This window comes from Hypanus sabinus, unplaced genomic scaffold (assembly GCF_030144855.1).
Source record: "Hypanus sabinus isolate sHypSab1 unplaced genomic scaffold, sHypSab1.hap1 scaffold_1263, whole genome shotgun sequence".
NCBI lineage: Eukaryota > Metazoa > Chordata > Chondrichthyes > Myliobatiformes > Dasyatidae > Hypanus > Hypanus sabinus.
In genome coordinates, this window is record NW_026779329.1 from 67027 (window position 1) to 92500 (window position 25474).

A 25474-nucleotide genomic window follows, 5' to 3' on the forward strand; every position below is an offset into this window, starting at 1 on the left:
GACTCTGGGCACAGGATCGTCTGTCTGAAAGTTGACTCTGGGTACAGGAGCGTCTGTCCGACAGTTGTCTCTGGGCAAGGAACGTCTGTCGGAAAGTTGACTCTGGGCACAGGAGCGTCTGTCGGAACGTTGACTCTGGGCACAGGAGCGTCTGTCGGAAAGTTGACTCTGGGCACAGGAGCGTCTGTCGGAACGTTGACTCTGGGCACAGGAGCGTCTGTCTGAAAGTTGACTCTGGGCACAGGAGCGTCTGTCGGAACGTTGACTCTGGGCACAGGAGCGTCTGTCTGAAAGTTGACTCTGGGCACAGGAGCGTCTGTCGGAACGTTGACTTTGGGCACAGGAGCGTCTGTCGGAAAGTTGACTCTGGGCACAGGATCGTCTGTCTGAAAGTTGACTCTGGGCACAGGATCGTCTGTCGGAAAGTTGACTTTGGGCACGGGAGCGTCTGTCTGAAAGTTGACTCTGGGCACTGGAGTGTCTGTCTGAAAGTTGACTCTGGGCACAGGATCGTCTGTCTGAAAGTTGACTCTGGGCACAGGAGCGTCTGTCGGAACGTTGACTCTGGGCACGGGAGCGTCTGTCTGAAAGTTGACTCTGGGCACGGGAGCGTCTGTCTGACAGTTGACTCTGGGTATAGCATCGTCTGTCTGAAAGTTGACTCTGGGCACAGGAACGTCTGTCTGAAAGTTGACTCTGGGTACAGGAGCGTCTGTCTGAAAGTTGACTCTGGGCACGGGATCGTCTGTCTGAAAGTTGACTCTGGGCACAGGAGCGTCTGTCTGAAAGTTGACTCTGGGCACAGGTGCGTCTGTCGGAACGTTGACTCTGGGCACAGGAGCGTCTGTCGGAACGTTGACTTTGGGCACAGGAGCGTCTGTCGGAAAGTTGACTCTGGGCACAGGAGCGTCTGTCTGAAAGTTGACTCTGGGCTCTGGAGTGTCTGACTGAAAGTTGACTCTGGGCACAGGATCGTCTGTCGGAAAGTTGACTTTGGGCACGGGAGCGTCTGTCTGAAAGTTGACTCTGGGCACTGGAGTGTCTGTCTGAAAGTTGACTCTGGGCACAGGATCGTCTGTCGGAAAGTTGACTCTGGGCACAGGAGCGTCTGTCGGAACGTTGACTCTGGGCACGGGAGCGTCTGTCTGAAAGTTGACTCTGGGCACAGGAGCGTCTGTCTGACAGTTGACTCTGGGCACTGGAGCGTCTGTCGGAAAGTTGACTCTGGGTATAGGATCGTCTGTCTGAAAGTTGACTCTGGGCACAGGAGCGTCTGTCTGAACGTTGCCTCTGGGCACGGGATCGTCTGTCTGAAAGTTGACTCTGGGCACAGGAGCGTCTGTCTGAAAGTTGACTCTGGGCACAGGAGCGTCTGTCTGAAAGTTGACTCTGGGCACAGGAGAGTCTGTCAGAAAGTTGACTCTCGACCCAGGAGCGTCTGTCGGAAAGTTGACTTTGGGCACAGGAGCGTCTGTCGGAAAGTTGACTCTGGGCACAGGGGTGTCTGTCTGAAAGTTGACTCTGTGCACGGGATCGTCTGTCTGAAAGTTGATTCTGGGCACAGGATCGTCTGTTTGAAAGTTGAGTCGGCAGAGGAGCGTCTGTCTGAAAGTTGACTCTGGGCACAGGAGCGTCTGTCGGAACGTTGACTCTGGGCACAGGAGCGTCTGTTGGAAAGTTGACTCTGGGCACTGGAGCGTCTGTCGGAAAGTTGACTTTGGGCACAGGAGCGTCTGTCTGAAAGTTGACTCTGGGCACAGGATCGTCTGTCGGAAAGTTGACTCTGGGCACTGGAGCATCTGTCTGAAAGTTGACTCTGGGCACAGGAGCGTCTGTCGGAAAGTTGACTTTGGGCACAGGAGCGTCTGTCTGAAAGTTGACTCTGGGCACAGGATCGTCTGTCGGAAAGTTGACTCTGGGCACTGGAGCGTCTGTCGGAAGGTTGACTCTGGGCACTGGGGCGTCTGTCTGAAAGTTGACTCTGAGCACTGGAGCGTCTGTCTGAAAGTTGACTCTGAGCACTGGAGTGTCTGTCGGAAAGTTGACTCTGGGCACAGGAGCGTCTGTCTGAAAGTTGACTCTGGGCACAGGAGTGTCTGTCTGAAAGTTGACTCTGGGTATAGGATCGTCTGTCTGAAAGTTGACTCTGGGCACAGGAGCGGCTGTCTGAAAGTTGACTCTGGGCACAGGAGTGTCTGTCTGAAAGTTGACTTTGGGCACAGGAGCGTCTGTCTGAAAGTTGACTCTGGGCACAGGAGTGTCTGTCTGAAAGTTGACTCTGGGTATAGGATCGTCTGTCTGAAAGTTGACTCTGGGCACAGGAGCGTCTGCCTGAAAGTTGACTCTGGGCACAGGATCGTCGGTCGGAAAGTTGACTCTGGGCACTGGAGCGTCTGTCGGAAAGTTGACTTTGGGCACAGGTGCGTCTGTCTGAAAGTTGACTCTGGGCACAGGAGGGTCTGTCGGAAAGTTGACTCTGGGCACTGGAGCGTCTGTCGGAAGGTTGACTCTGGGCACAGGAGCATCTGTCGGAAAGTTGACTCTCGGCACAGGAGCGTCTGTCGGAAAGTTGACTCTGGGCACTGGAGCGTCTGTCGGAAAGTTGACTCTGGGCACTGGAGCATCTGTCGGAAAGTTGATTTTGGGCACAGGAGCGTCTGTCTGAAAGTTGACTCTGGGCACTGGAGCGTCTGTCGGAAAGTTGACTCTGGGCACTGGAGCGTCTGTCGGAAAGTTGACTCTGGGCACTGGAGCATCTGTCTGAAAGTTGACTCTGGGCACAGGATCGTCTGTCGGAAAGTTGAGTCTGGGCACTGGAGCGTCTGTCGGAAAGTTGACTCTGGGCACAGGAGTGTCTGTCTGAATGTTGATTCTGGGCACAGGATCGTCTGTCCGAAAGTTGACTCTGGGCACAGGAGCGTCTGTCGGAAAGTTGTCTCTGGGCACAGCAGCGTCTGTCTGAAAGTTGACTCTGGGTACAGGAGCGTCTGTCCGACAGTTGTCTCTGGGCACGAGAGCGTCTGTCGGAAAGTTGACTCTGGGTACGGGAGCGTCTGTCGGAAAGTTGACTTTGGGCACGGGAGCGTCTGTCCGACAGTTGACTCTGGGCACAGGAGCATCTGTCTGAAAGTTGTCTCTGGGCACAGGAGCGTCTGTCGGAAAGTTGACTCTGGGCACAGGAGCGTCTGTCTGAATGTTGACTCTGTGCACAGGAGTGTCTGTCTGAAAGTTGACTCTCGGCACAGGAGTGTCTGTCTGAACGTTGCCTCTGGGCACAGGAGCGTCTGTCTGAAAGTTGACTCTGGGCACAGGATCGTCTGTCTGAAAGTTGACTCTGGGTACAGGAGCGTCTGTCCGACAGTTGTCTCTGGGCAAGGAACGTCTGTCGGAAAGTTGACTCTGGGCACAGGAGCGTCTGTCGGAACGTTGACTCTGGGCACAGGAGCGTCTGTCGGAAAGTTGACTCTGGGCACAGGAGCGTCTGTCGGAACGTTGACTCTGGGCACAGGAGCGTCTGTCTGAAAGTTGACTCTGGGCACAGGAGCGTCTGTCGGAACGTTGACTCTGGGCACAGGAGCGTCTGTCTGAAAGTTGACTCTGGGCACAGGAGCGTCTGTCGGAACGTTGACTTTGTGCACAGGAGCGTCTGTCGGAAAGTTGACTCTGGGCACAGGATCGTCTGTCTGAAAGTTGACTCTGGGCACAGGATCGTCTGTCGGAAAGTTGACTTTGGGCACGGGAGCGTCTGTCTGAAAGTTGACTCTGGGCACTGGAGTGTCTGTCTGAAAGTTGACTCTGGGCACAGGATCGTCTGTCTGAAAGTTGACTCTGGGCACAGGAGCGTCTGTCGGAACGTTGACTCTGGGCACGGGAGCGTCTGTCTGAAAGTTGACTCTGGGCACGGGAGCGTCTGTCTGACAGTTGACTCTGGGTATAGCATCGTCTGTCTGAAAGTTGACTCTGGGCACAGGAACGTCTGTCTGAAAGTTGACTCTGGGTACAGGAGCGTCTGTCTGAAAGTTGACTCTGGGCACAGGTGCGTCTGTCGGAACGTTGACTCTGGGCACAGGAGCGTCTGTCGGAACGTTGACTTTGGGCACAGGAGCGTCTGTCGGAAAGTTGACTCTGGGCACAGGAGCGTCTGTCTGAAAGTTGACTCTGGGCTCTGGAGTGTCTGACTGAAAGTTGACTCTGGGCACAGGATCGTCTGTCGGAAAGTTGACTTTGGGCACGGGAGCGTCTGTCTGAAAGTTGACTCTGGGCACTGGAGTGTCTGTCTGAAAGTTGACTCTGGGCACAGGATCGTCTGTCGGAAAGTTGACTCTGGGCACAGGAGCGTCTGTCGGAACGTTGACTCTGGGCACGGGAGCGTCTGTCTGAAAGTTGACTCTGGGCACAGGAGCGTCTGTCTGACAGTTGACTCTGGGCACTGGAGCGTCTGTCGGAAAGTTGACTCTGGGTATAGGATCGTCTGTCTGAAAGTTGACTCTGGGCACAGGAGCGTCTGTCTGAACGTTGCCTCTGGGCACGGGATCGTCTGTCTGAAAGTTGACTCTGGGCACAGGAGCGTCTGTCTGAAAGTTGACTCTGGGCACAGGAGCGTCTGTCTGAAAGTTGACTCTGGGCACAGGAGAGTCTGTCAGAAAGTTGACTCTCGACCCAGGAGCGTCTGTCGGAAAGTTGACTTTGGGCACAGGAGCGTCTGTCGGAAAGTTGACTCTGGGCACAGGGGTGTCTGTCTGAAAGTTGACTCTGTGCACGGGATCGTCTGTCTGAAAGTTGATTCTGGGCACAGGATCGTCTGTCTGAAAGTTGAGTCGGCAGAGGAGCGTCTGTCTGAAAGTTGACTCTGGGCACAGGAGCGTCTGTCGGAACGTTGACTCTGGGCACAGGAGCGTCTGTCGGAACGTTGACTCTGGGCACAGGAGCGTCTGTCGGAAAGTTGACTCTGGGCACTGGAGTGTCTGTCTGAAAGTTGACTCTGGGCACGGGAGCGTCTGTCCGAAAGTTGACTCTGGCGGGAGATGATGAAGTCACCTCCTCCAGCCTCTGTTCAGTTATCTGATCCTCGTGGAGTTTGCACATTGGAGCCCGCCACACAGCCATGCCATTAAGACGGGCGGAGCATGGACGAGATCTACTGGGACTTGAGGGACTGAGTTATTGTCGCCCGGCGGAATCTTGGGCTGTCTGTCAGGTAGGGGTAAGACGGGTATTGATGGGGTGCATGCATACAGTCCTCCGCTTGGTGGGGGTGGGGGGGTGGAATTAAGACCTAGAGGGCGGAGGTTGCAGGCGGGAGGTGAGAGATGGAACAGGGACTGACGGGACGACTTGGCCAGGGTCGGGAGCTGTAACGTGGGTGGTCGAGCGTTGACGAGCGCCCCGGGACGTGGGGAGAGGGGGGGGACAAGCGCACCGTTGACCGACGGCGGGCCGTGCAACCGTGTAGTGTAGGGGGTGAGGCGTTCCGCACCTCAACCTTCATCGGCCAGGGCAGCAAGCGGGGCATACGTCTGTTATCTGTCGCCAAGCTGGAGCGGGAGTGGAATGGTTTTACCAGGACGCTCCCTGGGCAGGAGGGTCCGAGCTACAGGCGGACGCTGGCCGGGCTGAGAACGGGGGGTGGCCTCGAGGAAGTTTACAAACCCAGAAGGATTCTGGACTCGGTGGACTGCTGTAGTCTTTTCCCCAGGGTTGGGGAATCCGGAATTGGAGACGGATTGGAGACACGGGGGCGGGGAATATTTAGAAGTTGTCTGGGAGGTGACTTCCTTACACAGATGGTAGCGAGAACCTGGAATGGGCTGCCAGAGGAAGCGGGCAAAGCAGGCACAGTGGGCCCCTCCATCGGTCAGGGTTGACCGTTGGTGTTGGGCCCTCGCTGTCCAGATACACAGCCCTGGTGATGCACCATCAATAACTCTCGGAGACGGGAGGCCTTTATTTACATTCAGGAGACTGAGGGGGGAGCAGTGCCTCCAATCGCCTTTATACAGGGGTCTGTGGGGGGAGCCACAGGAGCAGTCAGCAGGAGGAGCGTGTCCAGACAGGAATACACATAGTTTACCACACCTGGGCAGGACGATACGGAGAGCGGGCTGTTCCCCGTGTATCAGGCTCCCCCTCTCCACGCAGACGATGAACCCAGAGGAACGGCGGAGACAGATACGGTCCGGCACCGGGAGTCGCCGGTCAGCGTCGAACTCGACGTCGGACTGCCTCAGGGACTCCAGCTCCGGATTCCCTCCTCGGGGTTCACTCCCTGAGCCTCCCGCCCCAGTGAGCGGATAAGGCAGAGGAGGTTTGAGATCGGAGTTCTCCCTCCCCGCGGCCTGACGGGCCCCATCTGCCCGGATCTAAGGCGCCAGTAAACCGCCTTCGCACCCCCTCTCCCCCCGTCAGTAGCTGAGCCGCACCGTCACGGCCAGGAGCCAGGCTCGGTTGTCAGAATTATTTATAGCATCAGATGCCGGGAATTTTACACACCGCTGGGCCTCTCACTGAGTTCGGCAGATTCCAAGTTCGTAACCCGACCTTCACAGCAGCTCGAGTTCCTGTTAAGTCGGGGGTGGGGGGGGCACGCCTTTTATAAACTTGCAGATAAAATTAAGAGGCCCGCTATGCCAACTGACGATCGCCTTGCTTTGCTGCGTCTCTACTTTCTGCGGAGGCTGAGGAGAGTCCATCTCCACACCCCCCCATCCCTCATCACATTCTACAGGGGTTGTATCGAGAGCATCCCGAGCAGCTGCATCACTGCCCGGTTCGGGAATTGCACCGTCTCCGATCGCAAGATCCCGCAGCGGGGAGTGAGGTCAGCTGAGAAGATCATCGGGGTCTCTCTTCCAGCCATCATGGACATTTACACCACACGCTGCATCCGCAAAGCAAACAACATTATGAAGGACCCCACGCACCCCTCGTACAAACTCTTCTCCCTCCTGCCGTCTGGGAAAAGGCTCCGAAGCATATTTCCTACAGTCGGGGAGTCTAGGACCAGAGGGCACAGATAGAGTAGATGTGGAGAGGATGTTTCCTATATTGGGGGAGTCTAGGACCACAGATAGAGTGTGTATGGAGAGGATGTTTCCTATAGTTGGGGTCTGGGACCAGAGGTCACAGATAGAGTGGATGTTGAGATGATGTTTCCTATAGTGGGGGAGTCTATGACCAGAGGACACAGATAGAGTAGATGTCGAGAGGATGTTTCCTATAGTGGGGGAGTCTCGGACCAGAGGACACAGATAGAGTGGATGTGGAGAGGATGTTTCCTATAGTGGGGGAGTCTAGGACCAGAGGACACAGATAGAATGGATGTGGAGAGGATGTTTCCTATAGTGGGGGAGTCTAGGACCACAGATAGAGTGGATGCGGAGATGATGTTTCCTACAGTGGGGGAGTCTAGGACCAGAGGTCACAGATAGAGTGGATGTTGAGATGATGTTTCCTATAGTGGGGGAGTCTATGACCAGAGGACACAGATAGAGTAGATGTCGAGAGGATGTTTCCTATAGTGGGGGAGTCTAGGACCAGAGGACACAGATAGTGTGGGTGTGGAGAGGATGTTTCCTATAGTGGGGGAGTCTCGGACCAGAGGACACAGATAGAGTGGATGTGGAGAGGATGTTTCCTATAGTGGGGGAGTCTCGGACCAGAGGACACAGATAGAGTGGGTGTGCAGAGGATGTTTCCTGTAGTGGGGGAGTCCAGGACCAGAGGACACAGATAGAGTGGATGTGGAGAGGATGTTTCCTATAGTGGGGGAGTCTAGGACCAGAGGACACAGATAGAATGGATGTGGAGAGGATGTTTCCTATAGTGGGGGAGTCTAGGACCAGAGGACACAGATAGAGTGGATGCGGAGATGATGTTTCCTACAGTGGGGGAGTCTAGGACCAGAGGTCACAGATAGAGTGGATGTTGAGATGATGTTTCCTATAGTGGGGGAGTCTATGACCAGAGGACACAGATAGAGTAGATGTGGAGAGGATGTTTCCTATAGTGGGGGAGTCTAGGACCAGAGGACACAGATAGAGTGGGTGTGGAGAGGATGTTTCCTATAGTGGGGGTCTCGGACCAGAGGACACAGATAGAGTGGATGTGGAGAGGATGTTTCCTATAGTGGGGGAGTCTCGGACCAGAGGACACAGATAGAGTGGGTGTGGAGAGGATGTTTCCTATAGTGGGGGAGTCTAGGAGCTGAGGACACAGATAGAGTGGGTGTGGAGAGGATGTTTCCTATAGTGGGGAAGTCTAGGAGCAGAGGACACAGATAGAGTGGATGTGGAGAGGATGTTTCCTATAGTGGGGGAGTCTAGGACCAGAGGACACAGATAGAGTGGGTGTGGAGAGGATGTTTCCTATAGTGGGGGAGTCTAGGAGCAGAGGACACAGATAGAGTGGGTGTGGAGAGGATGTTTCCTATAGTGGGGAAGTCTAGGAGCAGAGGACACAGATAGAGTGGATGTGGAGAGGATGTTTCCTATAGTGGGGGAGTCTAGGACCAGAGGAATATTGTGCACGGTTCTGCTCACTGAATCATAGGAAAGATGTCAACAAGACAGAGAGAGTACAGAGGAGATTTACTAGAATGTTACCTGGGTTTCAGCACCTAAGTTACAGGGAAAGGTTGAACAAGTTAGGTCTTTATTCTTTGGAGTGTAGAAGGTTGAGGGGGCACTTGATAGAGGTATTTAAAATTATGAGGGGGATAGATAGGGTTGACGTGGATAGGCTTTTTCCATTGAGAGTAGGGGAGATGCAAACAAGAGGACATGAGTTGAGAGTTAGGGGGCAAAAGTTTAGGGGTAACACGAGGGGGAACTTTACTCAGAGAGTGGTAGCTGTGTGGAACAAGCTTCCAGTAGAAGTGGTAAAGGCAGGTTCGATATTGTCATTTAAAGTAAAATTGGATAGGTATATGGACAAGAAGGGAATGGAGGTTTATGGGCTGAGTGTGGGTCGGTGGGACTTGGTGGGAGTAAGCATTCAGCACGGACTGTAAGGGCCGAGATGGCCCGTTTCTGTGCGGCGATTGTTATATGGTGATATTGGTGCAGACTCAATGGGCTATCTTTGATCCAATCGTCCATTGCTCTCAGGGTTTCAGAGTGAAGCTTATTTTAGTGGATCTCTCACGGGATAGATGCTTTTTAAATCAGAAGCTTCGTATTTCCGATCGATTTTTTTTTGATGTTCTGAAGTGTTTAATGATAGGCGGGAGAGGTTGACTCAGTTGTTCAGAGCCAACGTCAGCCGGGGTGGGGTAGAAAGGTGAGCGGGCGGGGTGACTCCGACTTGTCGGCGCCAGGCGGGGCGGTTCGAGTATCTGAGAAACTGCCGACCTCCTGGGGATTTACACCGGCGATTTACAACAGGCCGGAGTGTGGGCGACAGCGGCGGAAGACCCCTGGCCATCGTACCCGGTCGCGGCCGCTCCGAGCGGTCAGTCTGAACGGCCGAAAGTAAAACACGCCGGAGCATCACGTTAATTCAGATCGTGACTTTATTTTACCAGATCAGCTAATGCGGAGCAAGGGAGATAGATGGTTTATTGCGAAGAGGGCTATGTCTGTGTGTGTGTGTGTGATCACACAGCGTGGTAACAGCGCCGGGGCAATATGCTGCTGCCGTGGTTCGAGGCTGCCTCCCGCCCAGCCTGACGGAAGGCAGACCCGGAGGCAGAGGGCGGGGGTTTACTTCTCCGACGCAGCGGGCTTCTCCTCTCGGAAGACGGGCACGGATCGCTCGGGGACGTCGGACAGCTTCCTGGGCCCGGTGACGGTCAGCACCCCGTCCGCGGACAGGGAGGAGGTGATCAGAGTGGGGTCCACGCCGGCCGGGATCCTGTACTTGCGGTGAAACTCCCTCGAGATGTAGCCGTGCTCATCCTGCGGGGGGGGTGCAGAAGGTTTATACGGGGGGTGGGTGAGTGTCTCTCCCGTTCTCTGTACTAGGAGGAGGCTTCCCGACACAAACCCCACCCCCACGGTCCACTCTCCTCCCCTGTCAGATTCCTTCCTCTCCAGCCCTTTACCTTTCCCACCCGTCACCTCCCCCTGGTGTCCCTCCTCATTCCCTTTCTCCCACGGTTCACTCTCCTCTCCTATCAGATTCCTTCCTCTCCAGCCCTTTACCTTTTCCACCCATCACCTCCCCCTGGTGTCCCTCCTCCTTCCCTTTCACCCACGGTCCACTCTCCTCTCCTGTCAGATTCCTTCTTCTCCAGCCCTTTACCTCTCCCACCCATCACCTCCCCCTGGTGTCCCTCCTCCTTCCCTTTCTCCCACGGTCCACTCTCCTCTCCTATCAGATTCCTTCCTCTCCAGCCCTTTACCTTTCCCACCCATCACCTCCCCCTGGTGTCCCTCCTCCTTCCCTTTCTCCCACGGTCCACTCTCCTCTCCTGTCAGATTCCTTCCTCTCCAGCCCTTTACCTTTCCCACCCATCACCTCCCCCTGGTGTCCCTCCTCCTTCCCTTTCTCCCACGGTCCACTCTCCTCTCCTATCAGATTACTTCCTCTCCAGCCCTTTACCTCTCCCACCCATCACCTCCCCCTGGTGTCCCTCCTCATTCCCTTTCTCCCACGGTTCACTCTCCTCTCCTATCAGATTCCTTCCTCTCCAGCCCTTTACCTTTTCCACCCATCACCTCCCCCTGGTGTCCCTCCTCCTTCCCTTTCACCCACGGTCCACTCTCCTCTCCTGTCAGATTCCTTCTTCTCCAGCCCTTTACCTCTCCCACCCATCACCTCCCCCTGGTGTCCCTCCTCCTTCCCTTTCTCCCACGGTCCACTCTCCTCTCCTATCAGATTCCTTCCTCTCCAGCCCTTTACCTTTCCCACCCATCACCTCCCCCTGGTGTCCCTCCTCCTTCCCTTTCTCCCACGGTCCACTCTCCTCTCCTGTCAGATTCCTTCCTCTCCAGCCCTTTACCTTTCCCACCCATCACCTCCCCCTGGTGTCCCTCCTCCTTCCCTTTCTCCCACGGTCCACTCTCCTCTCCTATCAGATTACTTCCTCTCCAGCCCTTTACCTCTCCCACCCATCACCTCCCCCTGGTGTCCCTCCTCCTTCCCTTTCTCCCACGGTCCACTCTCCTCTCCTGTCAGATTCCTTCCACTCCAGCCCTTTACCTTCCCCACCCATCACCTCCCCCGGTGTCCCTCCTCTTTCCCTTTCTCCCACGGTCCACTCTCCTCTCCTGTCAGATTCCTTCCTCTCCAGCCCTTTACCTTCCCCACCCATCACCTCCCCCGGTGTCCCTCCTCCTTCCCTTTCTCCCACGGTCCACTCTCCATTTCTGTCAGATTCCTTCCTCTCCAGCCCTTTACCTTTCCCACCCATCACCTCCCCCTGGTGTCCCTCCTCTTTCCCTTTCTGCCACCGTCCACTCTCCATTCCTGTCAGATTCCTTCCTCTCCAGCCCTTTACCTTCCCCACCCATCATCTCCCCCTGGTGTCCCTCCTCCTTCCCTTTCCCCCACGGTCCACTCTCCTCTCCTATCAGATTCCTTCCTCTCCAGCCCTTTACCTTTCCCACCCATCACCTCCCCCTGGTGTCCCTCCTCCTTCCCTTTCTCCCACGGTCCACTCTCCATTCCTGTCAGATTCCTTCCTCTCCAGCCCTTTCCCTTTCCCACCCATCACCTCCCCCTGGTGTCCCTCCTCCTTTTCCACGGACGCTGCCTGACCCGCTGAGTTCCTCCAGCATTGTGTGTGTGTGTGTGTGTGTGTGTGTGTGTGTGTGTGTGTGTGTGTGTGTGTGTGTGTGTGTGTGTGTGAGAGAGTGTGAGTGTGTGTGTGTGGTTTGTGTGTCTGTGTGTGTGTGAGACTGTGAGTGTGTGTGTGTGAGTGTCTGTGTGTGTGTGTCTGTGTGTGTGTCTGTGTGTGTGTGTGCATGTGAGTGTGTATGTGTGTCTGTGTGTGTGAGACTGTGAGTGTGTGTGTGTGTGTGAGACTGTGAGTGTGTGTGTGTATGTGTGAGTGTGTGTGTGGGTGTGCGTGAGAGTGTGTGTGTGAGTGTGTGTGTGTGTCTGTGTGTGAGTGAGTGAGTGTGTGTGTGCGTGAGTGTGTGTGTGTGTGTCTGTGTGAGACTGTGTGTGTGTGTGAGTGTGAGTGTGTGTGTGTCTGTGTGTGTGAGACTGTGAGTGTGTGTGAGTGAGTGTGTGTGTGTGTGTCTGTGTGTGTGTGTCTGTGAGTGTGTGTGAGTGTGAGTGAGTGTGTGTGTGTGTGTGTGTGTGTGTGTCTGTGTGTGAGTGAGTGTGTGCGTGTGCGTGAGTGTGTGTGTGTGTGTGTGTGTGTGTGTGTGTGTTGCTCTGGATTTCCAGCATTTGCAGAATTTCTAGTGTTTATACCATGTATGATGTTTGTAAGGAGAATCTTATTTCAGAATCCCTGTTCAGTAAGACAGCTCCGAGATTTTCCTCTCAGAGAGGTGCAATCTCGTTGAGATCTACGCTCCATTGAGAACTGTCTGGGATGCAGACTGAGACGACACTCCCACTCAAAACTTACTTATTTAAACTAGTCAGCCCCATTACAGGCCTCCGTTGTATCCTTAATTAAACTTGCTTTTAAATAACATCTTCTTTTGGGGTATGCTGGCCTTTATCAATCAGAGCATTGAGTGTAGGAGTTGGGATGTGATGTTAAAATTGTACAAGGCATTGGTGAGGCCGAATTTGGAGTATTGTGTACAGTTCTGGTCACCGAATTATAGGAAAGATGTCAACAAAATAGAGAGAGTACAGAGGAGATTTACTAGAATGTTACCTGGGTTTCTACACCTAAGTTAAAGAGAAAGGTTGAACAAGTTAGGTCTTCATTCTACGGAGCATAGAAGGTTGAGGGGGGGACTTGATAGAGGTATTTAAAACTATCAGGGGGATAGACAGAGTTGACGTGGATAGGCTTTTTCCATTGAGATTCAGACAAGAGGACGAGTTGAGAGTTAGGGGGGAAAGTTTAGGGGTAACACGAGGGGGAACTCCTTTACTCAGAGGGGGAGCAGCTGTGTGGAATGAGCTTCCAGTAGAAGTGGTAGAGGCAGGTTCGGTGTTGTCATTTAAAGTAAAATTGGATAGATATATGGACAGGAAAGGAATGGAGGGTTATGGGCTGAGTGCGGATCAGTGGGACTAGGTGGGAGTGAACGTTCGGCACGGACTAGAAGGGCCGAGATGGCCTGTTTCTGTACTGACATCTTTGGGGAGCGGTGCCTCAGAAAGGCAGCGTCCATCATTAAGGACCTCCAGCATCCAGGGCATGCCCTTTTCTCACTGTTACCATCAGGGAGGAGGTACAGGAGCCTGAAGACACACACTCAGCCATTCAGGAACAGCTTCTTCCCCTCTGCCGTCAGGGAGGAGGTACAGGAGCCTGAAGACACACACTCAGCGATTCAGGAACAGCTTCTTCCCCTCCGCCATCAGGGAGGAGGTACAGGAGCCTGAAGACACACACTCAGCGATTCAGGAACAGCTTCTTCCCCTCCGCCATCAGGGAGGAGGTACAGGAGCCTGAAGACACACACTCAGCGATTCAGGAACAGCTTCTTCCCCTCTGCCATCAGGGAGGAGGTACAGGAGCCTGAAGACACACACTCAGCGATTCAGGAACAGCTTCTTCCCCTCCGCCATCAGGGAGGAGGTACAGGAGCCTGAAGACACACAGTCAGCGATTCAGGAACAGCTTCTTCCCCTCCGCCATCAGGGAGGAGGTACAGGAGCCTGAAGATACACACTCAGCGATTCAGGAACAGCTTCTTCCCCTCCGCCATCAGGGAGGAGATACAGGAGCCTGAAGACACACAGTCAGCGATTCAGGAACAGCTTCTTCCCCTCTGCCATCAGGGAGGAGGTACAGGAGCCTGAAGACACACACTCAGCTATTCAGGAACAGCTTCTTCCCCTCTGCCATCAGGGAGGAGGTACAGGAGCCTGAAGACACACACTCAGCGATTCAGGAACAGCTTCTTCCCCTCTGCCATCAGGGAGGAGGTACAGGAGCCTGAAGACACACACTCAGCGATTCAGGAACAGCTTCTTCCCCTCTGCCATCCGATTCCTAAATGGACACTGAACCCTTGGACACTATCAGAATCAGAATCAGGTTGATTATCACCTGCACATGTCCTGAAGTTTGTTAACCTCTTCCTCACTGCCTCGCTACTTTTTTTTAAAAAAGACGTCTGCTCTTCCACTGCTGAATTTAACCACTTAATATGCCATGTGCCCCCCCCCCAGTTTACGAGTGTTCGCTTTACGCCACTTCGCGTTTACGAAAGAGCTACGTTAGCAGCCTGTTTTCGAGCTGGAAAAAGGAATTTCGCTTTTTATGAAAATTCTTCCCGTATAAATTAATGGTAAATTAATGATCCTTCTTTATGCCATTTCAGCTGAAGAATGGTTTCACAGGAACGCTTTACCTCTGTAAAGTGGGCGGGGGGGGGGGGACACCTGGTAAATACTTCTTACATATAACTAATGTAAAGGGGGTTTCTTCTTTTCTTTGTTACTGTTGGGGAAAGGGCTTCTTTGTTTTGTTAAAAGCAGGAATAGTGTAAAGGGGGTTTCTTCTTTTCTCTTTGTTACTGTTTGTGTAATCAAAAGGGCTTCTTTGTTTTGTTAGCTGGCAGGAATGCTAATTTACTGATAACGAGAATGGTATTCCTTTGTAAACCAAATGGGTATTAATGTTCCGAGTCTGTAAGCTTTGGTTGGCGGGCTTCTGGGCAGATCGGCGCGAGGGGGTCGAGAGAGGGAGGACGCGATGCTGTAAGCTGGGCGAGGATCGGACCCCAAGCGGGGGTCCGAGGCCGGGAGGTACTCCGAGGAGGGGGGGATGAAGCTAGATGTGCTTGGTTGACCACTCGGAGGGTCCTGAGCTGCGTGTCGAGGAGTTCGGAGGGGAGCGAATGGTGGCCAGAAGACTTCAGTAATTGAGCTCCAACGGTTGTGCACGAAGTGGTTTGGACTTTGATAAGTTTGGCGCCTTTTCTTTATTTTTTTTTCTCTCTTCATATATACTGTATCGTTATTAATCACTTAGTTATAGTAACCGTTATAAATTGTACTCATTTAATCGCATATGGTGCACTGTCTGTTTCTGGGCGAGGCGGGGACATCACACAACATCCACACCAGCTGATTCCCCAGTTTGGCGGGGCCGGAGGCTGCTCCCCCTAGACGGGAACGAGCTGAGCGAGCCTGGGGCGACCCAGGGGGTTACACTAATATATATAAAGTAATTCATGTCTTATTAGATATCGCATCGCCCTGCAGCCGCTGAGCTAACGAATTCCACGACACACGCCGGTGATAAATAAACCTGATTCCAATTCTGATTGTCGCACCCTCAAGCAGTTTGAACGACGTCGCCTGCATGAGAACTGTTCTGGCAATTAAAGTCATCAATCATTCCTCTCGAGTACAGCAACCCTTCCTGGGGGGGGGGGGGGGGAGGAGTGTGTGTGTCCGAGAGGGAGAGAGTCACCACACCTCGCAACATCACCCCCACACCTCCACCGTACGAGATCCCTCAATGGGACCACAGAACAGCACCGATATCGGGGTGGGTGGGGGGGGGGGTGTTCGGACAACGGGGTGTTGTTTCAGACGGACGTGGTTTGCCCCCCCCCAGAGCGCTCTGGGGAGTAGAGGGATGGGGCTCTCTGCCGCTGAGCGGAGTGAGGGAGTGAGTATTTTCCTCAGCCGGGGTGGAGGGGGGAAGGGTCGAGCCTGTGAGACCCATTGCCATGAGGCGGCCGGAGCTTGGGGCTGGCTGGCTGGCTCTAGGTGAGTCGGTGGGGAGAGGCCAGGCGGACGGGGTCGAGGGGGCCACCGGGCCAATTCTGTTCCTACGCCGAACGGCACCGGTTCTGCATCTTGCTTTTCTGCAACCATTTCCAGAGCTTTAACTCATGCCGGGGTGTTGGCACGTGGCCAAGTGGTTAAGGCGTTGGTCTAGTCATCTGAGGGTCGCTAGTTCGAGCCTCGGCTGAGGCTTGCGTGTGTACCTAACCACACATTGCCCCTGAGACGACACCAGTGCCAAATTCCCTTCCCTTGGACAACGTCGGTGGCGTGGAGAGGGGAGACTTGCATCTTGGGCAGCTGCCGGTCTCCCACACAACCCTGCCCATCCATGGTCTTTCAATACTAACAGAGGCCTACATACACTGTCGGGGGTCCCTCTCACAAGAATGGGAACTGTACCAGGTCTCCAGGTCTCTACTGTGGTCTGAGAGAGGAATGGGGGCAGAGAGAGGGGGCATCATGGTTGGGAAAAGGGGAATCGGTTGGGGAAAGGGGAAGGGAGAGGGGAATTGGTTGGGGAAAGGGGAAGGGAGAGGGGAATCATGGTTGGGGAAAGGGGAAGGGAGAGGGGGAATCATGGTTGGGGAAAGGGGAAGGGAGAGGGGGAATCATGGTTGGGAAATGGGGAAGGGAGAGGGGGAATCATGGTTGGGGAAAGGGGAAGGGAGAGGGGGAATCATGGTTGGGGAAAGGGGAAGGGAGAGGGGGAATCGGTTGGGAAAAGGGAAAGGGAGAGGGGGAATCATGGTTGGGAAAAGGGGAAGGGAGAGGGGGAATCATGGTTGGGGAAAGGGGAAGGGAGAGGGGGAATCATGGTTGGGGAAAGGGAAGGGAGAGGGGGAATCATGGTTGGGGAAAGGGAAGGGAGAGGGGGAATCGGTTGGGAAATGGGGAAGGGAGAGGGGGAATCATGGTTGGGGAAAGGAGAGGGGGAATCATGGTTGGGAAAAGGGGAGGGAGAGGGGGAATCATGGTTGGGGAAGGGAGAGGGGGAATCATGATCGGGAAAAGGGGAAGGGAGAGGGGGGAATCATGGTTGGGAAAAGGGGAAGGGAGAGGGGAATCGTGGTTGGGAAAAGGGGAGGGAGAGGGGGAATCGTGGTTGGGAAAAGGGGAGGGAGAGGGGAATCATGGTTGGGAAATGGGGAAGGGAGAGGGGAATCGTGGTTGGGAAAAAGGGAAGGGAGAGGGGAATCATGGTTGGGAAATGGGGAAGGGAGAGGGGGAATCATATGGGGAAGGGAGAGGGGGAATCATGGTTGGGGAAAGGAGAGGGGGAATCATGGTTGGGAAATGGGGAAGGGAGAGGGGGACTCATGGTTGGGAAAAGGGGAAGGGAGAGGGGAATCGGTTGGGAAAAGGGGAAGGGAGGGGAATCATGGTTGGGAAAAGGGGAAGGAGAGGGGAATCGTGGTTGGGAAAAGGGGAAGGAGAGGGGGAATCATGGTTGGGAAAAGGGGAGGGAGAGGGGGAATCATGGTTGGGGAAAGGGGAAGGGAGAGGGGGAATCATGGTTGGGAAAAGGGGAAGGGAGTTCCCTCACCATTCCCAATGACCTTTGCCCCCAGCAGATTTACAGACCCGCCCTCGACGCAGGCCAGCACGCGTCGTATATAAAATCAGTTCTGACAGCTCCCCTTTGACCCAGCAACCGAGCGGGGTAGAAGTGGTAAACCCCGTTCCGCCGGTGATTCCCGCCATTCCATCACTGCTGGTCCCGGATCCCACCCTACCCCGTACACCTTGCCTTCTTGCCGTATCCTTTGATGCCCTGACCAGCTTCCGCCTTAAATACACCCTTAAACACGTCCGTGGCAGAGCATTCCACAGATTCACTACTCTCCGGCTGTTCCAAAGAGTTGCCCCTCAATTTTGAGGCTGGGCCCTCTAGTTCTGGATACCCCCCCCCACCATCGGCAACATCATCTCCACATCCACCCTATCCAGTCCTTTCAACATTGGGCAGGTTTTAATGAGATTCCCCCTCCCACATTCTCCTAAATTCCAGCGAGGACAGGCCCGAAGCTGCCGAACACTCCTCAGGTTGTGTTAACCCCTTCGTTCCCGGAATCGTCCTCGTGAACCTCCTCTGGACTCTCTCCAATGACAGCACATCCTCCCTGAGATACGGGGCCCAGAACTGCTGACCATACCCCAAGTGCGCCCTGACCAGTGTCTGATAAAGCCTCAGCGACATCTCCTTGCTTTTAGATTCTATTCCCCTTGAAATAAATCCCAAGTACTGAACTTGCCTTCTTAACCACAGACTCAACCTGTAAACTAACCTTCTGGGAGTCTTGCCCGAGGACTCCTGATGTCCCAGCCCTCTCCCCGCTGAGGTAACAGTCCGCAATATTGCTCCTTTTACCAAAATGCATTATCATACATTTCCCAACACTGTATTCCACCTGCCACTTTCTTGCCCGTTCTTCCAATTTGTCAAAGAACTGCTGCAATCGCATTAGACAATAGACAATGGGGGGGGGGGGGGGAGGAGTGGGCCATTCGGCCCTTCGAGCCAGCACCGCCATTCACTGTGATCGTGGCTGATCATCCACAATCAGTACCCCCGTTCCTGCCCTCCCCATATCCCCTGCTATCTTTAAGAGCTCTATCTAACTCTGTTGAAAGCATCCAGAGACTTGGCCTCCACTGCCTTCTGGGGCAGAGCATTCCACAGATCCACAACTCTCGGGGTGAAGAAGTTTTTCCTCAACCCCGTTCTAAATGGCCTGCCCCTTATACTTAAACTGCGGCCTCTGGTTCTGGGCTCCCCCCAACATCGGGAACATGTTTCCTGCCTCTAGCGTGTCCAATCCCTTAATAATCTTAGATGTTTCAATCAGATCCCTTCTCATCCTTCTAAATTCCAGTGTATACAAGCCCAGTCGCTCCAATCTTTCAGCATTTGACAGTCCCGCCATTCCGGGAATTAACCTCGTGAACCTACGCTGCACTCCCTCAATAGCAAGAATGTCCTTCCTCAAATTTGGAGACCAAAAATTGAACACATTATTTCCTCAGCATTACCTGCCGTGCCACCTATCTTCGTATCATCTGCAAACTTTGCCGCAAGTCCATAGCGTATCTGTCGAATCTCTCATGTCTCTGATTCCTGATTGGTCGCCAATGTTAACGGATCAGGACCTCTACACATTTACACAACGCATTGTCACAGGAAAGCAGCATCCATCATCAGGGACCCCCCCCCCCCCCACCCACCCAGACCACGCTCTCTTCTCACTGCTGCCATCAAGAAGGAGGTACAGAGGCCTCAGGACCCACGCCACCAGGTTCAGGGACAGTTATTACCCCTCAACCATCAGGAAGGAGGTACAGGAGCCTCAGGACCCACACCACCAGGTTCAGGGACAGTTATTACCCCTCAACCATCAGGTACAGGAGCTGCAGGACCCACACCACCAGGTTCAGGGACAGTTATCACCCCTCAACCATCAGGGAGGAGGTACAGGAGCCTCAGGACCAACACCACCAGGTTCAGGAACAGTTATCACCCCTCAACCATCAGGCTCCTGAACCAGAGGGGATAACTTCACTCACCCCAACACTGAACTGTTCCCACAACCTCTGGACTCACTTTCAAGGACTCTTCGTCTCAAGTTCTCAATATTTATTGCTTATTTTTTTAAAAATCATTACAACTTTCTCTTTGTATTTACACAGATTTTAGTATTCTGCAGTCTGGTTGAGCGCCCAAGTTGGTGTGGTCTTTCAGAGCAACACACACACACACACACACACACACACACACACACACACACACACACACACACACACACACACAGACACACACACTCACACACACACAGACACACACACACAGACACACACACACACACTCACACACTCACACACACACAGACACACACACACTCACACACACACACACAAACTCACACTCACACACACACTCACACACACACACACTCACACACACACAGACACACACTCTCACACACACAGACACACACACACACACTCACACACACATACACACACTCACACACACATACACACAAACTCACACTCACACACACACTCACACACACTCACACACACACACACACACACACACTCACACACACATACACACACACACACACACACACTTCGGCGATGAGTAAACAGTCAATGTTTCAGGCCAAAAATGTTGACTGTACTCTTTTCCACAGATGCTGACTGGCCTGCTGAGTTCCTCCAGCATTTTGTGGGTGTTGCTTTGAAAGTTTACAGTGCCATGTGCGTGTATAGTGCCCAAACGATCATCAAGGACCCGAGTCACCCCAACCACAAACTGTTCCAGCCGCTCCCATCCGGGAAACGGTCCCGCAGCATAAAAGCCAGGACCGACAGGCTCCGGGACAGCTTCTCCCACCAGGCCGTCAGACTGATTAACTCACACTGGCACAACTGTACATCCATGTTATATCGACTGTCCTGTTGCACGTACTATTTCTTACAAATTACTATAAATGGCACATTGCACATTTAGACGGAGACGTAACGTAAAGGTTTTTACTCCCGTGTTTGTGAGGGATGTAAGGAATAAAGTCAGTTCAATCCAATTTCCAGCATCTGCAGATTTTCTCTTGTGTGCCGTCTTTCACTGACTCTGCTATGGCTATAATTTTATATATATAGTGAGTGTGCTCACAAGCAAATGAATCTCAAAAGCAAACACGAGGAAATCTGCAGATGCTGGAAATTCAAACAACACACACAAAATACTGGTGGAACACAGCAGGCCGGGCAGCATCTACAAGGAGAAGCACTGTCGACGTTTCGGGCCGAGACCCTTCGTCAGGACAGCTTTGTATGAATGAATCTCAGCTTTGTAAGTCGTGACATCTAAATACTGTACTTTAATTCTAACTTTACTCCGAACTTCTAACTGTAATCAGCAGGCACAAATTTCAGCTCCCACACAGATTAGCAGTTGAAGGCACTGGCATGAAGTTATTACTGACATGAAATTATTACTTGTATGAAATTATTACTGGCAAGAAATTATTACTGACATGGAATTATTAGGTAGGTATGTCGCATCCGGAATTATTTCCAGGTAGCGGAAGATTTCCTTCCACTCCGCTCTGACGTATTGGGAAATCACGTACGAGGTAAGTTACAGCTGTGGTTTGCCATTGCCCTCTGCCGGGTGAGATTCTTTTTTAAGAGTTCACCAGCTCTTACTGGGAGCTGGCTGGATTCGAACTCGGGACCTCTCAGCACTACACCACCAGCCAGTCATGAAATTATTACCGGTACGAAATTATTACTGACATGAAATGAAATTATTACTGGCATGAAATTATTACTGACATAAAGTTATTACTGGCATGAAATTATTACTATTATGAAATTATTACTGAAATGAAATTATTTCTGACATGAAATCATTACTTATATGAAATTATTACTGACATGAAATTATTACTGTTATGAAATTATTACTGACATGAAGTTATTACTGGCATGAAATTATTACTGACATGAAGTTATTACTGGCATGAAATTATTACTGACATGAAGTTATTACTGGCATGAAATTATTACTGTTATGAAATTATTACTGAAATGAAATTATTTCTGACATGAAATCATTACTTATATGAAATTATTACTGACATGAAATTATTACTGTTATGAAATTATTACTGACATGAAGTTATTACTGGCATGAAATTATTACTGTTATGAAATTATTACTGAAATGAAATTATTTCTGACATGAAATCATTACTTGTATGTAATTATTACTGGCATGAAATTAAGTGCGCCTCCTGCAAACTAGACGAGCTAGCGTCTACACTGGGTTTTTCTCTAGGGCTCATCCAGCAGCCGAAAGCATCTACAGGGCAGGGCACGTCGAAAACGGATAAATAAAACCTACCTGGCGCTCTTCATGTTGGGCTTGGACTTCAATAAAGTCACCGAGGACCTTGACTCGGATTTCTTCGGGACTGAAGTGCTTGACGTCGAGGTGAATCTCAAACTTGTCCTTGTCCAGGTTCAGCTGCGAGAGATGGGACACACAGAGGCTTAGCGAAGTGGTAGCTGTTAAATTCTCGGGCCTTCTCCAATATTACAGTCCCGGCCACCTACTGACGGGAAAGGATTGAAATCACAGGGGATATTTGCGAAGGATGTTGCCGGGACGTGAGTTATAGGGAAAAGGGGTGAACAGGTCAGGACTTTATTCCCTGGGACGTAGAGGGATCTGGGTATGCAGGTCAATAATCCATTGAGAGTGACGCTCGGTCCGTCAGAAAAAGCAGGATCTCCTAGTGGCCACACATTTTAATTCCACATCCAATTCCCATTCTGATATGTCTATCCATGGCCTCCTCTACTGTCAAGATGAAGCCACACTCAGGTTAGAGGAACATCACCTTATGTACTGGCTGGGTAGCCTCCAACCTGATGGCATGAACATTGACTTCTCTAACTTCTGTTAATGCCCCTCCTCCCCTTCTTACCCCATCCCTGACATATTTAGTTGTTTGTTTTTTCTCTCTCTGCCCATCACTCTGCCTGTTCTCCATCTCCCTCTGGTGCTCCCCCCTCCCCCTTTCTTTCTCCCGAGGCCTCCGGTCCCATGATCCGGAGTAAGCTGAACACTACTGGACTAGTCCCAGTCCTGCCAAACGGTCCCGGCTCGAAACATCGACTGGCTAACTCTCTTCCACAGACGCTGCCCGGCCTGCCGAGTCCCTCCGGCATTGTGTGTGTGTGTGTGTGTGTGTGTGTGTGTGTGTGTGTGTGTGAGTGTGTGTGTGTGTGTGTGTGAGAGTGTGTGTGTGAGAGAGTGTGTGTGTGTGTGTGTGTGTGTGAGTGTGTGTGTGTGTGTGTGTGAGTGTGTGTGTGTGTGTGTGTGTGTGTGTGTGTGTGAGTGTGTGTGTGTGTGTGTGAGTGTGTGTGAGAGTGTGTCTCTGTGTGTGCGTGTGTTGCTTTGTACTGAAGTTCTAGCGATGTTCTGACCGGGGAGTTCGTAAACCGGGCGCCAGTGTCGCCTAGACGCTGGGTTACGTACCGGACAGCGCTGGTCATTCATGAAAACACTTAAATCGAGGGCCTGGAGAGTGCGGAGCGGGAGTGCAACTTGTTCTCCATCGGGTCCTGCATACGAACTTTCCACAACAGGCGCACTTGCCCCAGTCTCGGAAAGAGCACCCAGGCGTTCAGATTCGACCCCTTGCAAGCGCGCCGTCGTGCCTTCAGCCGGCAAATGTATCTTCTTCTCCCCCCAAGAAAGCTCCCTGAGCAGTTCCCTCGCCAGCCCGTACGGAAAACATCCCTTTTCCATAACATCCCTTTTCCATGGACAACAGCCGGGGTCACATCTGCACGGGGGCTCCTCGCCGGCCACAAAGGCAGGCGTTGTTGGGAAGTGCTAACTCGCCAGGAAAACAGCGCGAGAAAAGCCAGGAAGGAAAGAAAGAAATTCTTTTTACAAATTAACAAGAGCAATTAAATATCGGGAACGTCCTTGACAGTCCGGATGGCGGAGCCTAGACTTGGGGGGGGGGGGGGGTCTGTCCCAGAGCTGTGTGTGGAAGAGGGTGGGAGAATTAAAAAAAAGGTTGGGGTTGGTTATAGACAGTAGGTGCAGGAGTGGGCCATTCAGCCCTTCGAGCCAGCACCGCCATTCACTGTGATCATGGCTGATCACCCACAATCAGTAACCCCGTTCCTGCCCTCTCCCCATATCCCCTGACCCCGCTATCTATAAGAGCTCTATCTAACTCTCTCTTGAAAGCATCCAGACACTTGGCCTCCACTGCCTTCTGGGGCAGAGCATTCCACAGATCCACCACTCTCCGGGTGGAAAAGTTTTTCCTCAACTCCATTCTAAATGGCCGACCCCTTATTCTTAAACTGTGGCCTCTGGTTCTGGACTCCCCCCAACATCGGGAACACGTTTCCTGCCTCTGTCGTGTCCAATCCCTTAATAATCTTATAAGTTTCAATCAGATCCCCTCTCATCCTTCTAAATTCCAGTGTATACAAGCCCAGTCGCTCCAATCTTTCAACATATGAAAGTCCCGCCATCCCGGGAATCAACCTCGTGAACCTACACTGCACTCCCTCAATAGCAAGAATGTCCTTCCTCAAATTTGGAGACAGAAACTGCACACAATAGTCCAGGTGGGGTCTCACCAGGGCCCTGTACAGCTGCAGAAGGACCTCTTTACTCCTATACTCAATTCCTCTTGTTATAAAGGTCACTTGTTATTAAGAGGAATAGACAGAGTGGACAGCCAGCGCCTCTTCCCCAGGGCACCACTGCTCAGTACAAGAGGACGTGGCTTTAAGGTGAGGGGAGGGAAGTTCAAGGGGGATATTAGAGGAAGGTTTTTCACTCAGAGAGTGGTTGGTGTGTGGAATGCACTGCCCGAGTCAGTGGTGGAGGCAGATACACTAGTGAAGTTTAAGAGACTACTAGACAGGTATATGGAGGAATTTAAGGTGAGGGGGGGTTATATGGGAGGCAGGGTTTGAGGGTCGGCACAACATTGTGGGCCGAAGGGCCTGAACTGTGCCGTACCGTTCTATGTTCTACGTTCAACATTCCTGGTTTACCTGTTTAGAGAGATAGCGCGGAACTGGCCTTCTTTGCGCCAGTTAACCCTTACACTGACCAATTAACCGAAGAGAGCTTTACACCTTTGGACTGTGGGAGGAGTACCCCCCCACCACCACCACGACCCGAGGCCGCCGGAGGAAGCTCACGGGGGAGGAGGGGAGACGTACTGGCCGCCTGGGGGGGGAAGCTGGGGCCAAACTCCCGACCCGCAGCCGCAAATGAATAAAACGCGCCGACCCTCCGCCATCGCGCTACCCGGGCCGCCGACACAAGCCGGCTACGGTTCGGCGTGCCGACGCGGTCGGTAAATCTTTTGAGTCCGGTTCCCCCCACCGGGGGAAACAGCGTCACGAAGGGAGGCCCTGATCTGCTGCATCGCATCGGGGGCTTGGGGAGATTCGGCAGGTCACTAACAGACTTCTGGGGATGGGCCGTGGAGAACATTCTGACGGGCTGCTTCTCCGTCTGGTACGGGGATGGAGGGGGGCTATTGCACAGGATCCACCTTGGGGCACTGGCCTCTGTAGCGTCCAGGGCATCTTCAAGGGGCAGGAGCCTGAAGACACACACTCAGCGATTCAGGAACAGCTTCTTCCCCTCCGCCATCAGGGAGGAGGTACAGGAGCCTGAAGACACACACTCAGCGATTCAGGAACAGCTTCTTGCCCTCCGCCATCAGGGAGGAGGTACAGGAGCCTGAAGACACACACTCAGCGATTCAGGAAAAGCTTCTTCCCCTCCGCCATCAGGGAGGAGGTACAGGAGCCTGAAGACACACACTCAGCGATTCAGGAACAGCTTCTTCCCCTCCGCCATCAGGGAGGAGGTACAGGAGCCTGAAGACACACACGCAGCGATTCAGGAACAGCTTCTTCCCCTCCGCCATCAGGGAGGAGGTACAGGAGCCTGAAGACACACACTCAGCGATTCAGGAACAACTTCTTCCCCTCTTGTCATCAGGGAGGAGGTACAGGAGCCTGAAGACACACACCCAGCGATTCAGGAACAGCTTCTTCCCCTCCGCCATCAGGGAGGAGGTACAGGAGC

The 25474-nt window shown here is 52.9% G+C and overlaps 1 protein-coding gene across 2 annotated transcripts in view; it reads right to left on the bottom strand.

The window, feature by feature from the left end:
* Nucleotides 1–9383: 9383 nt before the first annotated feature.
* The window catches only part of LOC132386711 (alpha-crystallin B chain-like), a 26084-nt gene continuing 9993 nt past the window's right edge, over nucleotides 9384–25474 (bottom strand). The window contains exons 1-3 of one of the 2 annotated variants that reach the window (XM_059959064.1): nucleotides 22874–23132; nucleotides 21734–21856; nucleotides 9386–9893 (exon numbers count right to left, since the gene is read on the bottom strand). In XM_059959064.1, the coding sequence (XP_059815047.1) occupies nucleotides 9699–9893; nucleotides 21734–21856; nucleotides 22874–22894 (339 nt within the window). In that variant the 5' untranslated portion in view covers nucleotides 22895–23132 and the 3' untranslated portion in view covers nucleotides 9386–9698. Of the gene's footprint in view, nucleotides 9894–21733; nucleotides 21857–22873; nucleotides 23133–25474 lie in introns of those variants that run through there. The other variant, XM_059959063.1, reaches the window with a different exon arrangement.